Consider the following 16,876-nt stretch of genomic DNA (forward strand, 5'->3'; position numbering starts at 1 on the left):
TGTAATTATCAATATTAAACTCATTCATCCAATTCCGGAGACGATTTGCCATAATAGTTGGAAAAAAAAACCTTTCTAAATACGTTAATTAAAGCAATTGGTCTATAATTAGTTGACCTCTGCCTACTTCCCCTCTTATAAATCATCCTTAAAACAATTTGTTTCCAAGATAAAGGAAGAGCGTAACTAGACCAAAAGGAATTAAACATATCCAATATATCTTGTAGTATTTCCGTAGAAAGGTATTTTATCATTTCATTCCTTATGTTATCAAGACCTGGGGGACCTTAGATAATTTTAATTTTCTGATTATAGTTTCAAATTCATTCAAAGTGATAGGATCATCCAAAAGACGAACATTATTACCAAAACTTAAATCAATATAAATTACTGAATTTGGTCCAGCAAAATACTCTTGTACTGTAAATAATTCAACCAATATAGCATTTTCACGTTTTTTTTTAATTCGAAATTTATTAAGTAGTGACCAAAAATCTCTAGTATTTTTAGTCTTCAATAGTAGTGAGTTTATTTTAGCCAAAAAATAACTTTTCCTTCGCCTTACATAGCGACTTATAGCTTTTATTTACAGTATTCGTCCAATAGATTTTGTCAGCTTAAGTATAGAACTCAAACAATACAAGCAGAGTTCCCGATATTCGCTATTAATAAAATGAATAGTTCTGTCTTTTAAACAACTCAATAAAGCTATTAGAATTATTAACTAATTCTTCATCTTTACCACCCAAACAGTAAACGATAATGTTATTTTTTCTTCGAATCATTGTATACAGTCTATATACTAATTGAGGGGAAAATTTATCCATACAGTTTTAAAAGACGAAAGTTTGGTAATTTCTACTTCCAGGAGAGTTAGACGTTCATCATACTTATGTAAATTAGACCACCAGTCAAATTTCAATGACAATTCTTCCAGTTTCAATAGAATAGTTTAAAACGTTCCTCAAGAAAACACAATCTTCTGAGGTATTTGAGAAAAAATATCCTGCGATGCAAAATAATCGTCCAGTCGAGTTAATTTCATTGTTGGTTCGCTTCTAGATCTACGACATTTCCAGCATAAGTCGAAGCTTTACTGAGAGGTGGTGGTATACGAGACATTGGACCTGGATTAAGTTCAACTCCAATAATAAATGAAAAGAACAAAATTAAAAAATAAAGTATTACGGTAGAAAAAACATCCTCAATAAGTCAATGGCAAACAGCTGTGTATACACTAAGTCGTAAAAAACACGCCAAAAGCATCCCTTTTTTGTATTAATTATTGTAAAAAGACAATGTATGTTTGTTTTATTAAGTTATGGCAACACAACACGGGCGATCTGCCTAAGGGAATGCCTTCCGGGAGGTCTAAGGGTAACTGGCCCCTATTTAGGTGGAAAAAAGAAGGAAAACTCCATGTGGCCAGCCCATCCAAGCGAGGACGGAAACAGCTTGGCCACTGGTGGGCCGTAAAAAGACAAAAGGCCGCGTTTTGAAAGTAGAGATGTTTTCAAAATATTGTAAATGCCAATGAGTAAAATTTTCTTTGTCCATCATACACTACCTCCTAGACTTTCAACCATCAAAATTTAATAGCATCAATGCTCCATAATTCAATTTCTCAATTTTTTCTTCAAAATTTGTTAGCAGTTTTTAATTTCTTATAAGTTTAATAATAATTGAACTAATTTTTTCCGATTAATATGAACAGTTATGTGTAATTTCAATACATGTTATGTGAATTTTATTTGGGTTAAAATTGAAAATTCAAGCATTCTAAAAATATACAGAGATAACTTTAACTCCTTTATTTTTTTCATTTTTCTTTACAAATGAATGTCTAATTAATCTTCTTTTGTTGGTGCTGACGTTTTTCCACCTCTTATACGACCCGTACGACGAGCAGCAATCAAACCAACCTAGAATTTAAACAGTAATTTAATAATTTATTCAAACCATTTAATATATAAAAGTTCCAAAAAATTAGCTGAGAAATTCTGTATCAAAATGCTATACCTAATATTATTATTATTTTATATTTCTTAATAGAAATGCAGTTAACAGTAACCTTCATTACATACTAGTTTGTCAGTCAATAACAAAATACTGATACAGTATATAATACACAAAATTTTGAAAAAAAATTGCATTATAGATATATGCTACATTAACATTCAGTAAGAAAATAAAAGTAAAAATAATTTCTTTCAATGATTTATGTAATTAAAATAAATAAAACTAACCTTGCGACCGGCTGAAGCATCTCTTCTAACAGTCGAAGCCTTTCCAATATGCTGGTGATTACCACCTCCGTGGGGATGCTCAACAGGCTATTAATAGCAAAGTATTAAAATTAAATATCAATACAATGTTATAACTAAAATACTTTATTTAGTAATAGTAATAAACCATTCTTACATTCATAGCCACACCACGAACTTTGGGCCAAGAGTTACGCTTAGCTTTATACTTGTGATATGCCCGACCAGCCTTCAAAATAGGCTTATCGATCCGACCTCCACCAGAAACAATACCTAATTAAAAGAAAATATTTCATATAAATTTTTAAGCTATAAAGCATTCCAATTTTTTACTACTTTATAGACAAATGTTTTTATAGAAGTGATTAAAAATGAGAAGTAAAATTATTATAAGCTATTATAATAAAATTGATCATCCAATCCAAGCTTAACTGTTAGGTCATCAAGGATGAAATTTGTAGGTAATAGTATTGCCAACCGTTGAGTCTGACCCATCTCAGGGTGCCTATGANAATATTATTATTATTTTATATTTCTTAATAGAAATGCAGTTAACAGTAACCTTCATTACATACTAGTTTGTCAGTCAATAACAAAATACTGATACAGTATATAATACACAAAATTTTGAAAAAAAATTGCATTATAGATATATGCTACATTAACATTCAGTAAGAAAATATACACAACAGAAAAAAAAAGTAAAAATATTTTCTTTCAATGATTTATTTATGTAATTAAAATAAATAAAACTAACCTTGCGACCGGCTGAAGCATCTCTTCTAACAGTCGAAGCCTTTCCAATATGCTGGTGATTACCACCTCCGTGGGGATGCTCAACAGGCTATTAATAGCAAAGTATTAAAATTAAATATCAATACAATGTTATAACTAAAATACTTTATTTAGTAATAGTAATAAACCATTCTTACATTCATAGCCACACCACGAACTTTGGGCCAAGAGTTACGCTTAGCTTTATACTTGTGATATGCCCGACCAGCCTTCAAAATAGGCTTATCGATCCGACCTCCACCAGAAACAATACCTAATTAAAAGAAAATATTTCATATAAATTTTTAAGCTATAAAGCATTCCAATTTTTAAGTACTTTATAGACAAATGTTTTTATAGAAGTGATTAAAAATGAGAAGTAAAATTATTATAAGCTATTATAATAAAATTGATCATCCAATCCAAGCTTAACTGTTAGGTCATCAAGGATGAAATTTGTAGGTAATAATATTGCCAACCGCTGAATCTGACCCATCTCAGGTTGCCTATGAATTATCGTTGAAGTTTGGTGTTAGCAAACAAACAATATTAACTCATTTAGTTCATATAGGTAAAGTGAAAAAGTTGGATAAGTGGGTACCACATGAACTGAATGAAAAACAGAACAAAAGCATTTGGAAGCTTGCTTGATGTTGCTTTCTCAGCACAAATCTGATCCATTTTTGAATCAAATTGTCACTTGTAATGAGAAATGAATCCAATATGACAATCACAAACATTCAGCACTATGGTTGGACAGGATGAATCACCAAAACACACTCCAAAGTGCAATATTTATCAACAGAAGCTGATGGTGAGCATTTGGTGGTCTAGTGCAGGTGGTCTATTATGATTTCATAAAACTGGCTCATCGATCACAGCAGAAATATACTACAACCAACTGGATGAAATGATGCAAAAACTTAAAGAAAAACAGCTTAGATTGGTTAATAGATCGACTCCTATCTTATTGCATGATAACACTAGACCACACACTGCACAAATGACTGTGGCAAAACTACAGGAATTGGGAGTTGGAACTTCATCATCATCCTCCTTACTCAACAGACCTAGCCCCCACTGACTACCACTTCTTCCACAAATTGGACAACTTTTTAATAGGAAAACAATTTAATTCCGACAATGCTGTAAAACTGGCCTTCCAGGAATTCATTGACTCTGGTCAGCCAGGGTTTTACACCACCAGCCTGAACAACCTGTCACTTAAATGGCAAAAGTGTATAGACAATATGGGTGTATACTTTGATAAATAAAATAATCCTTATATTTGTAAGTTATCATCAACCAACTTTGCCTTTTTTTTCCACAAATTTCATCCTTGACGACCCAATATTTTAAGACTAGAAATAAACATGTCTAACATAAATAATAAAAACAATATTTTCTGAACTTTTTTAAAACCAAAATTGAAGTGAAAAGCAACAAGACTAATTTTCTGCACAGAAAAAGCATAAAAAAAAGGGAATTTTCTATGCATGAAATACATGATAAAGTAAGGGAAAAAAATCACATGATGCAAAACTACAAACCATTTTATTTTTCTCATTTTCAATGAATTAAACGTGAAACATGAAACGTGGGTTAAGTTAAACATAATGTAAATCTGGTAAATTATAACTATTTAATATCTTTTGTTATATACAATATAAAATATCCAAACATTTAGTATATAAGAACTCATCATTTAATTTTGGAATTATTTCTACACTTTTTCCTGTATGAATTTCTGGGAAAATGTGTCAGAGTTGCATACTCTTTGAAATCTTGTGGTTAGCTTCCATAGTTCCTGTTGATCTTAATTTTATTTTTACATCTTTTATTTAAACTGTCTTTGACTATTATATTGGAACAAAAACATTATTTCTTGACAAGGCTCTCTATTCATTTGTGTTTATAGAAATAATACTGAAGGAAGAATACACTAAAAATCTCAGAATAAACTTTACAGATGCTTCATGAAATGTGAAGCCAGTATTGTAATTGAAACCAAGGTCCTGTCACATTCTCCATATTCAAAGTAGTCTCATCTGTTTCTTTATACTTTTACAAATTTAAACTCCAAAAGGCAAATGCATTACATCTGATGTGGCACAACTTTCCAACACTTCTCCAAAACTGGATTCCAGAAGCAAATGATCCATGGGTATGGTGATGGCAAAGGATTACAGATCATGGAGTGTGTTTTGAGTACGATAAATCCTCACATGTAGATGAAAACAAGAAGAGAAAAATTTAGCATTATTCTGTAAATTAAATGATCAGCCCTTTGTGTGTTTATGTATGTGTACATACACCTGCACAAAAAATATTTATCCAACTTACCACAGTTAAGTATAATAAAATCTAAATACTTACCCACCATGGCTCTATTAGTTGACGGAACAACTTTCTTTGCACCAGATGGAAGTTTTACTCTTGTTTTCTTTGTATCTGGATTATGAGAAATAACAGTAGCATAGTTTCCAGAAGCACGTGCAAGACGACCTCGATCACCAGCCTTTTCTTCTAAATTACATATAATTGTACCTTCTGGCATTACACCAACAGGAAGAACATTTCCAACTTGAAGAGTTGCTAAAATTTAAATACTGATAAATATCTAATATTTAATTAAATTTTAAATAGACTAACGTTTAAAAATTCAGCAACAGCCTCTGTGATATCATAAGATCATAAATTAATTTTCTATCATCATTTTTAAATCAATAATATTTAAAATTAAAATTTTTTCACAAACCTTTTTTTCCACAGTACAGAAACTGTCCAGTATGCATTCCTTCTGCAGCAAGAAACAATTCTTTCTTCAATTTGTAACGATAGGGATCTCTGAACACTACTTGTGCAAGAGGTGCACCACGACCAGGATCGTGAAGAATTTCCTGTAATTTAGTGACCATCATTAATAATAATAAATTATACATGTTTTTTTCAAAAAATTATTAAGTGTGTTCAGAATATCAAAAATCCTCATTAATTTCTCAGGTTTCAAGTGTCTTATAATGTAATCATCATTATTATATATTTAAAATTAATACTTGACATAAGCATTCTTATAACAGCATACATGATAACACGTTATAATTTATCATGTGTTCTGTGGAAATTCATCCAAGCCAATATACTGTTACTTCTGTGGTGTGTTAAAAGGATGATAAATAGACTCAAAAAATTTTTTGTAAATAGTCATAATTCAATTTTTAATAAGCATTCTTAATTATATAAATTTGTATGATTAAAACAAAATTTCATTATATACATTCCTGATAATTTAACTGAAATCATTCAGTTTTGATACTTTTTTTTTATTGATTTCATAACTAAACTTCTGATTTTAAGTATTAATAGTATTAATTTTATGTTATTAACAATAGAATCATAAGGAATCCACAATAATGCCAAACAGAGAGGTAGCTGCGCATGAAAGAATGGTGTATCTATGGATGAAATGCTCAAATGAATGCTGTTATTTGGTGACAATCTACAATTTCAAATATTCCTTGCATGTCTTTTCAAATATACTAAGAAAGAGCAACATGTTAATTGTTTCTTGTAGAGAGGCATGGTCAATAAGTTGATTATGACCGACCAGTTGATCGCTGCACCATTTTTGGTTAATCTAGGATGATATGGCTCATTAAAATGTAAAAAACATTTTTAAATTTAATAAATATTAAACCTGTTTTTCATAAAGAAATCTTTTAACTATCCTCTGTAGGTTGGTAATGCTGTGCTCTATGAGATGGACAGGAAGAAGTGTCCTTTGTGTCAGTGATTATTACTAGTCAGGTTTCTCTCCCAACATTCATTCCATTTTAGAAATTAAGAGAAGCAAAACTTGTACTTTTTAAAAGAATAGAGCAATTTTTTTTGTGGCAAAAAATAAATGGACACTATGCCACAACAAAGAATCTACAAATTAAAAAGTTTCATAATAAATGCACAAGTATGATAGACAATAGATGGTCAGAGCTCATACTGTCAACTCTAATTCGTTCCAAGATCAGCAAACAGTGCAAGAGATGATGCACATTTCTATTTAAAATCCTTCTATTCTACAGACATACAAAAGCTTAATCACCATTAGCGTAAGTGTATTGAGAAACCGGAAGACAACATCAAAAAATATCTATTTATTACTGTATATGTCTGGTGAAGTTTATTTATTATTGTATTACAATACAAGCTTCTGTATGCCTATAATGTAGAAGGATTCTAGGTAGAGGAGATGTACTGTACATCATCTCCTGCACTGTTTGTATATATTTTAAATTTTAAATAATGAAATTAGCAATATAATACATTCTCAATTCCCTATCAATTTACTATGAATTTAGAGAATTTACTGCAAATTATTAAAAAAAATGTTTTAACAAATATGAATAAACAACAAATTCAGTTTAATGTAATAAAAACTCAACCCTCAATTATAATATCAATAGTTGTTTTCTTTTGCCATCAATGAACACTGTTTTAACATTTATCTGACAATATAAATTTTAGTCATTATCAATTTACTTTGTAATGTTTGTAATTATCCAAATTCTGACTTCTAATACTGTAAAAATGAAGTAAAAATTATTGAGTCAACATTCTTTATGACAGAGTTTAAAGTTTTATACTTTAAACAAACATCAGCTAACCCGATAAACATTAAAGCAACCAAAGCAACATTAAAGCCGAATTAATGGGCCAGAAGCTAACACTTTTGGTTGCTTGTTTTATACTTTGTTAGCAGTGACTGTTGAGTAAACACCAACTTGCTATTTGTTTTGGAATGCAAAAGATATCTGTAGAAAAGAATTGGCTAGAGTAATGTGGGTCTAACTGTTGTTAGTATTTTGCTGTATTATTATTGTAAAAGTTTAAGCCTTTTCTAGCATAAAATATGTTTTATTTATTGAACACTTGCAGCTGTTTAGGCATTGTTTTGCTACATGTGTGTATAAAGTAAGACACGAAGTTACTGATTAAAACTGTAAGCAGAGTTACACAACATACCAAAAAACCAGCAAAATCAAAACTCCTTTACTTAAACATTTTCATCCATATACAATGGACATTGTCAGGTTTCATTAAAATAATATAGAAATAAAACACTAAAATTAAAGCTAGAACAAAATGTTTTAATTTTAAAAATAAGTATAAATAATACATGTGCATAACTATTAGTGTGTTACATCCACATCGATTAAAAATCTCAAATAACGCTCTCCATGCAGATGAGATAGAGAATTTTTCTTTATATTTAATTGCTGCACCTTTTCAGATGGCTTTATAAATCTTGAGCTTTTTATCCAAACCTTAGAAAACACTTCCCTGCAATGCCCTTGCCACCTACACCGTGAACAGTGATGTACTGTACAACTGGACTTGGAAAATATGCATCTCATGCACTATGCTAGGGACACACACACCAGCTATCTTGAAAAACTCTAGATATATAAAGCTATCTGAAAAGGCACAGCAATTAATTAATTATAGAGATAAAGACTATGTCATCTACATAGAAAGTGATAATTATTTGAGATTTCTAACCAGCAACAAATTAACACACAGTCATGTGCATGTGTTATTCGTATTTTTTTTTTAAATTAAATGTTTTGTTTCAGCTTTCATCTTAGTGTTCTAGTTCTATATTCTTTTAATTGAACCTGATGATGTCTGTTGTATATGGATGAAAACATTTAAGTGAATAATTTTTGATTTTATTGGATTTTTGGTGTTGTGTAACTGTGTGGTAGTCTGTCATTATCAGTGATGCTGCTACTTTGTTTCAATTCAAAACAGTGCTAACAATAAACTTCTGAATATTTATAGTTACATGGTTGAGATTAAGACAGTCTGCCACTCTATGGAAGTGTGTTCTACTCTGTGACAGTCCAGAATTTTTCAGGTAGTTGGCTTAGTAAGTTAGGCTCAATGCCTAACCAGCCACCAGCTCATTGTTCACCTGACCAAATCTAAGATAAACATAATTTTAAAAATTCTTAAGAGCCCAGAGTAAAAACAGCTTAAAAATAAGCAAACCTTAATTAAATTTCTTATGACTGCTGTTTATAAAGTCTCTGTAAATCCGCACGAAAAATATATAAATTTTAGGTTTAGCGGTAGACCAACACACAGCAGATGGCTAATTACTTCTCTTTATTTATGCGAATAAAACTACCAATGTAACAATTAATATTTTAGTTTTTCATAGAAAAGTTTTAGTTTATTTTAGTTTTTCATAGAATAAGCAAACCGTCAATTCACTGTGGATAGTAACCACACTAGCATACTTTGTATAGCAGAACAAGGAATTTTTAAAATCAGATTTTGTGCCTTCATGGTGCTTTTCATTTTTTAATAGCTTTTTAACATTCTGGCATTTTATATTTCAGTAAAATAAACATATTTTGGTAATCTATACAATTTTGTTATATTAACAATTTATTATATAACTAGTTCAGAACTGTTTTACATGCTGACCTATGTTCATGAAAATTAATAGAAATGTCAAGCATTCAACATTGCATAATGCTCTTGGCATCAAAAATAAGCAAATAAAAACATTCATATATACACTAGTAAGTTTCTTCAAAAATTCTGATGTTTTAATTATAAAATCAATGTATTTCTTCATAAATCTTTATCTTTTATCAGGAAAAAGTATATCTACCAGATGCCAGTATTAATTTTAATGTTCAGTCTTATCTTTATAAAGATATAATTTAACTTGAAATATACGTACTTTTACAACACCTTTTATATATCCATGACGCTCTGCAAAGTCAACTGCTCGGAATTTTGGCGCTCCTTTCCGGTGTTTATTATGACTTTTAAATACACTTCCGGCACCTTTTCTCTGACTTCTAATAACTCTCCCCATTTTGCCCTTTAAAAATATTTAAATTTTAATTATCAAATTAAACTTTAAAACTATAATTACACGATTAAATTTTTTCTATTATTAAAAATTTTATTCAGAAACAGCCTCTAATTTTTCTCATCAAAAAATTCAGACAGTTGTATCATCATCAAGTCTCAAATTTCAAAGAATAGTTCTTACAATACTCAATTTCATAGATCAAAACTGCTTATATAAAAATACTTTAGTGTCATAAATTTGGCAATATTCATTTTAACAAAATTTAAAACTTTTTAATACTAATAAATATTAAATGTGTGCTTCTCATTAAACCAACCATATTTAATAAATACAGAGCTATAACATATGATCTAGTCTGAAGTTGTATGGCATTATTATTTATTGTCAATATTCACAGTTTATAACCATATATTTTAGTACCCAAACAAAAAATATCTTGGACATATCTTGATTATTCATAGCATTATATTTTAAAGTTAGCAAGATATAAAACAGAAGGCATGATTGCAAAAATTATTCTTGTTAACCCATAATATCAACAGATGTAATTAACACAATAAAAGTGCAAATGCTTGAATAAATTACTAAAATAAATAAATACTGTTACTGAACCATGCCAATTAGCATTATGGTGCTAATTGGCATGGTTTAAAATTCCTGGTGTTAGTCAAGAAAACATTGTATTTAAAGATATAAGTTACAAAAATCTTTGAACATCTCCAGCATTAGCAAAATATTTTGAATTTAATCTATTTATAATTTGCTTGTCAAACATTAATATATTAAATACTTGGATTGGATGTCATGCCAACAGTTGTGTTAATTCAATTAGAAACTTCAGACTAGGAGGCGTTAAAGAAAATTAAAAGGAATACACACATTAATAGCAATTTTCATTTAATATATATATATATAGTAGTACCTAGAAAAGCAGCAAGCAAAGATATTAGAGAAGTAATTGTAATTTTTTTTAGAAGTCCTTGGGACAAATACCATAACTTTTGAATTAAACAATAGCAAATAAAGTTTCTCTTATTATAGAAAAAACTACAAGGAAACTAATAGCAGTGATCCATAAAAATCTATGAACAAAAATTCTGATCTAAAATTCTTACACAGTATCAAAGAAACCATAATTTAATTATTAAATTTAATAAGAGATGGCACCTAATGCCTACCTCTAGTACCAAATTATTTAGAAATTAATTATTAATAGTAGCAGTAAACTAGCTTGATTCAAATACTGCAATCATTTGGCTTCTTATTAATTAATAAACATCAGATTTTGAGATGTTCATAGATGAATCAAAGAAAACTGGTGATGATCCATGTGCAGAACTAATGATTGAATAAAATGCAGCCCCTGATATATAAGTTACTAAAAATACATGTCAGATACATTTGCAGAAACTTGGCTAGTTTTATCAAGTAAAATAACAGAGCAGTATGTCAACATGAGAATGTAACAGTTACATGCCAACTTTTGCCTTTTCTTTTCAGGCTGTTAACTAATCCTCAAATGAAAAACCAACTAAAGCGAGTAAAAGAATGTCAAAATTAGATGCAATAACAGTTGAACAGCATTGTCTTCAGTGATGATGCCAAGCTTGAGATTCTCATCAGAAACAACAGAAAGATGATCTAAAAAAAGACAAATCCTTCTATCCTAAATGCTTTAAACATACAACCATGTTCCCAGATAGCACTATGTTATGGGATTGAGCAAGTGCTCAAAGTGTCAGCATTAAAATTTTATTGATGGAACAGCAAATGCAAAAAAAAATATCCACAGATCCTTCAAGAAAGCCTTCTTCCATACATGGAAAGACAGCAGAACGAAATTGTAATTTTTTAGTAGGAGAGTAGGAAGTTGACACACTACCAGAAAATGAGGACACGTCTTGTAAATCACATTAGTATCAAGTTGGTCATCTATAAGTCCCATTGTAAATCTATGAATGGACAGTGACTGGCTTAAATAAAAAAAATCCAGTAAGTTTGGAATGGAATCACTCAAGATGAATGTCAGGTTTGCAATAATACAAATGTGAAAATTTTTATATACAGTGATACAGGGAAATTATGAAATAACCGGATACTAAAGTATCAGTGTCAAAGGTACTTTGTGTCAATGCTAGAGATGTCTACATTTTTTCTGTTATTTATGTTCATGAATGTCAAAAGAATAACATTGTCTTTTTTCCCATCCTATTTCAAAATACAGTAGAGCCTCGAAAACTCGGCACTCCGGATAACTCGGCCACACCCTGGCAGGGCAAAAAAATCCTTAGTTAATTAATTTTCATTATAGACAGCTTTATGCCTCATAAAGTATTTTTCTGAGGTCTGTCTTATCAAGTAAATTACTATACACAGTGTATTCATTAATTTTCATTTTCATGTAGTAAAGGCTCTATGCCTTCATAAAGGACGTACTTTTCCTTTGTTTAAGGGTATTTTATTTGTAAGGGCAGTTTATTCTCTGTTGTATTCTCAAGCAAACAATACATACAAGTACAGTACTGTACAATATTTTCTCAGGAAACACTTGTACTTATTCTTTTTTAACCCCGTTCCCGATAACCCGGCATTTTCACAAACTCGGCCACCCTTCGGTCCACATTAGGCCGAGTTTTAGAGGCTCTACTGTATTACAGTTTAAAATCAATTGTGTCCAAAGTATTTTTTGTTTGGGTTGCATTACATCTCAAAACAATCCTAATACAAGGAAAAATTCTACTAAATAAAAAAAACCCTCACATACTTATTCTAACAAACAGCACTCTCCAATAGTAAGCATGACAAATATTGAAAGAAGATAAGACTTATTGTAAACTGAAAAACTGCAGTAAATTGTTGTTACTTTTTACCCAAAATCCTTTTACATTGAAGAAAGTTTATTGTTCAACAGTTATCTGATTTATTCCATTAATAGTTACACCCAATTCCTAAAGAACAGAAATAATAGATGCTCTCTAATAAATAGTAATTTGGCTAAGAGTAGGTAGTTAGGCAGCATACCCCTAACCAAATTGCTTTGATTCTGATTATTAAGCAGCCTTAATATACACCAATAAACTTTCAGCAGATCATTTGGATCTAATGAAGAGTGCAGCTACAAGTTAAAAAATGGACAGCATGCTGTTTATTGAATCAATAGTGTATTTTCTGCAAAATCCTATGGCCCAGCTGAGCTCCCAACTTATTTTAAAGCATTTTAAAAGAGAATTTCAAACCCTGACATATAGTATTATATATAAATCTATATTTATCATTTTTAATTTATGAAACATCATTATAAATGTTTAGTTGTTACTGCTTTAGAAGTATAGCATTGCTTTTTTTTTTCAATTTTGTTGTTTTGCAGAGTTAATCTAAAAAATAAATCTTTATCAAATCTTAAGTTGGTGGGTTTTGTTTTAGACTATTATGGTATTATTGGAAACATAACAAATACAATGTTTATCAAACTCTGCTTCAGAGTCTCATTGGAATCCAAAACATTCTCCTGAAATACGTCAGAGATATAATGTGACCAAGGCCTGAGACATTCTGAGGTACTCACATGACCGAGTGACATTGTGTCAGTTCACCTGATACGCTTTATATACCTTTGCCATCCAACACGATACTGCACAACAGAAACGATGGTGACCCAACTGGTGCAAAGTCGATTAGTAGTCCTATGGTTTTTGACAAGACTAATCTTCTTTATAAAATCGTACTGCTGGTTTATGTTACCAGCTTAGAAGTATGAATGAGTACATGTCGGGAGTTGATATTTAGCACAGAGTATTAGGTGTCCAAATCATCTGTACATAAAAAAAATCCAGACTTGTAGGTAGTGAGGGGACCGAGAACCGAGTCAAAATAAAATACAAAATGGCAACCCTCTTCTACAAACAGGCACCTCACCCCACCGAAGACAGGTGGGGGAGAGTACCACCCACAGTCATTCTAAGAAGTAAACTCTGATCTTAGAACTGAACACTTAGTTTCTTCTATGTTAAATAAAATTTCTAATCTAATTTTGTAAATCTGGGAGAGCTTCAAATATGGCTTTAAAACCGGGTGTCGGTACAAATAGATTTTTTAACATTATCTAGTATAGTAAAATCATGGAACTGATAAAAATTTGATGTTATATTAGGGTTGTCGTTACATCTGATGACATTATAATCGGGTTAAACTGTATATTTTGCTACAACAAAGCACATCTCTGATGCACCAAATAGTCACAAAAACCACCAAGCAGTAACAAAATTCCTTGCCAAGAATGATCTGAGGCTCTTAGTATCGGACAAGGAAAAAGATTTGTTTTGTGCAGAGAAAATGACTTCATCACTAGAGCCAATGAGTTTCTGTTACAATCACGCTCTGTGGAGATAAACAGCGACCCAACACCAGCAGTACTGCAAAGAGCAAAGAAAATCATAGCACTTCCAGGAATAGCCTTAACACTACCAGGACGCCTTGATCCTCCATCCAACGTTGCATGCCCTAAACTGTATATTGTTTGTGCAAAATAAAAAAAATAATTTCGGACGATACAATAGCCACGATTTTTTTTCAAAAACGGAAAATTTTTGTTACACAAAAATTCAACTCAACACACAATGAAGAGAAATTTCGAAATTGGATAGGTTAATTTCATCGAAAATGCATCATAGATGACCTTATGGTCATGGCTGGCGAAATTTGAACTATCACACCCAAAAGTAGCAATACCAAAGAAGATTGGAGAATGAAAACAAGACCTGCCTTGAGTGTCAGTGATTCCACTTAGTAGTGAGTCTCCAAGACATAGTCTTGTCCCAAATACAGTTTTGCCATTTTACTTATTTTGTTTATAATGTTTTTTTTATATGGATCGATGCTGAATAATTCAGTGTGTTTTGCAAATGACTATTGTATTTGTCTCTTTTGAAAACAAAACTGAGAGAAAAAGCAATGCTATACTACTCCTATAATAGAACTGCAATAACAACTAAAAACAATTTAACTCTTCAGTTTATTAACAACCATCTACAAAGGACAACAATACACAATCTATCATCTATTTCTTCAATTTTATAACAAAGAACTCTGGATATTGTTACTGAAAGTATTCCATGTGAACAATCTTACATTGACAAATACATTAATATATCCAATCATTTTAACACCCACACCAAAAAATTCATATAATAGAAGACACACAGAACTTGACTACAAAACAGAAAAATGACTAAATCGAAATTTAATCAATCATGGTACACAAAAATTTGTTCTAAAGAATGGCACAATATGTATAATCTTTAAATAGTATAAATTTATTCAATTTTTGAACTTATTATTCATGTGATTAACAAATAAAATTAATAATAATCTTTAATACTTACTTACTTAATATATATTTTAAGATGGTGCCTTTTATAGTAATTTTATAGAAATATATGAAATGTCTTGTGTCAAATAATAAACTTCTCATTATTTAATTCTACTGTGTAAATTTTTGTATACATAAAATAATAATAAATAATATTTTTCAAAAATTTAAAATATTGTACATCTACTGTGCATTGAACACGTTTACAACAATACGAATCATCTAAACATAATTATAAATTAAACATTACTCTTAACTAGACGTTAAATAAATATTATATCTAAAAGATTAACTGAACTAATTTTATATTATAATAAGAATTATAAGTAAATGTAAAAACAAAAATAAGATGTAAATGGATTGAAAATAATACATACTACCGATAGCCAGCAATTATGGCGTGCTGAAGAAGAGGCAACTTCTACATCTGCCCAATTAAATTGTAGTTTATAGTTATATAGCCCAAAGATTCACATAAGATTTAAAAATGTATTTAATATTTATTATTTTAAATCTGTAACTAATTAAAAATTATAAATATAGTAATATGTTCTACGGAAAAAAATTTTCAAAAAATGGAATTTTTTTTAAAATGTTATTCGGATGGCCGAGTAGTTAAGATAGTGGTTATGAATAAAGATGCTCACCACTCAAGAATGTCGCGATGACAGTTCAAGAATTAGAGAGATAGATTAATATAAGAAGGTAACTCAACACTTGAGCAAGGAGGGATGTCACCGGGAGGATTTTCTAGCCCCTATTTAGTGTAGACGGGTTAAGAAAATCCGTTAAACTTTACGTGGACAGCCCGTTAATTAAGCGCAAACTCGCTATCAACTACCAGTAATAAGTTATCATATCTACACGGCCATTGGTGGACCTCGGTGTCACAAAATATAGTGCCGAGCAGCGCTATAACACTCCTCACGTATAGTTCTATTATTAAAAATACTAAAAACGTAATAATTACATTGATAAAGAAATAGAGGTGCCGCTACAGTATTAGAAAAAAGCTAACAAAAATACTAACATAAGTTAAGGTGTTAGACAACCGAACCGGGACCCGGATCGAAAAACAAGAATTTTTCAGAGGGTGATCCGTCCCGGCCACTGAAGCGTGGGCCTGGCCGAACTCCCTATGGATTTAAATTTAAAAAGGTTCTGTTAGTACTCACAGAGCAGAAAGAAATTTTTTAAAAATACCCTCGATTATCATATCTTTTATGTTTTTGCCGAGACAAGAAAAACTTCAGAAATTTCCAGGGCTGTAGAGTCGCGTAAAAATCTACCGACTTCAACTCCGACTCCGACTTTTCCTTACCATCCGACTCCTACTTCGTTTCATATACATAACAAGTTGATAAGTAAAAGGGAGTCGGAGTCGGCGGATTTTTTGACGACTCCGACTCCGGCTAAAACATCAAAAATCCACTATTCCGACTCCAATTCCACAGCCCTGGAAATTTCGAAAATTCCTCAACAAAAATTTTCCATAAACATATTTATTTCAAAATTGTTTCGCACCTGTTAATTAATTAATATGTTGAAGTTTAAAAAAATATAATACAATACAATTTTTGC

At 30.6% G+C, this 16,876-nt stretch overlaps 1 protein-coding gene across 1 annotated transcript; it reads right to left on the reverse strand.

The window, feature by feature from the left end:
- Positions 1 to 1,788: 1,788 nt before the first annotated feature.
- Positions 1,789 to 15,738, reverse strand: LOC111619003 (60S ribosomal protein L8). Its single transcript, XM_023360633.1, has 7 exons — positions 15,673 to 15,738; positions 9,790 to 9,933; positions 5,797 to 5,938; positions 5,415 to 5,633; positions 3,197 to 3,312; positions 3,022 to 3,108; positions 1,789 to 1,922 (listed from the first exon to the last, which is right to left on the reverse strand). The coding sequence occupies exons 2-7, from the start codon at positions 9,925 to 9,927 to the stop codon at positions 1,848 to 1,850; spliced, it is 777 nt and encodes a 258-aa protein (XP_023216401.1). The 5' UTR covers positions 9,928 to 9,933; positions 15,673 to 15,738; the 3' UTR covers positions 1,789 to 1,847.
- Positions 15,739 to 16,876: the final 1,138 nt, after the last annotated feature.

This window comes from Centruroides sculpturatus, unplaced genomic scaffold (genome assembly GCF_000671375.1).
Source record: "Centruroides sculpturatus isolate CEXI.00-Female unplaced genomic scaffold, Cexi_2.0 scaffold259, whole genome shotgun sequence".
NCBI lineage: Eukaryota > Metazoa > Arthropoda > Arachnida > Scorpiones > Buthidae > Centruroides > Centruroides sculpturatus.

Coding starts and splice junctions, on each gene's coding strand:
- LOC111619003 (XM_023360633.1), bottom strand. CDS start 9,927: ATGGGGAGAGTTATTAGAAGTCAGAGAAAAGGTGCCGGAAGTGTATTT. Junction 5,939..9,789: donor ATATAAAAGGTGTTGTAAAA/GTACGTATATTT, acceptor ACTAAATTACAG/GAAATTCTTCACGATCCTGG. Junction 5,634..5,796: donor TCTGTACTGTGGAAAAAAAG/GTTTGTGAAAAA, acceptor TTTAAATTTTAG/CAACTCTTCAAGTTGGAAAT.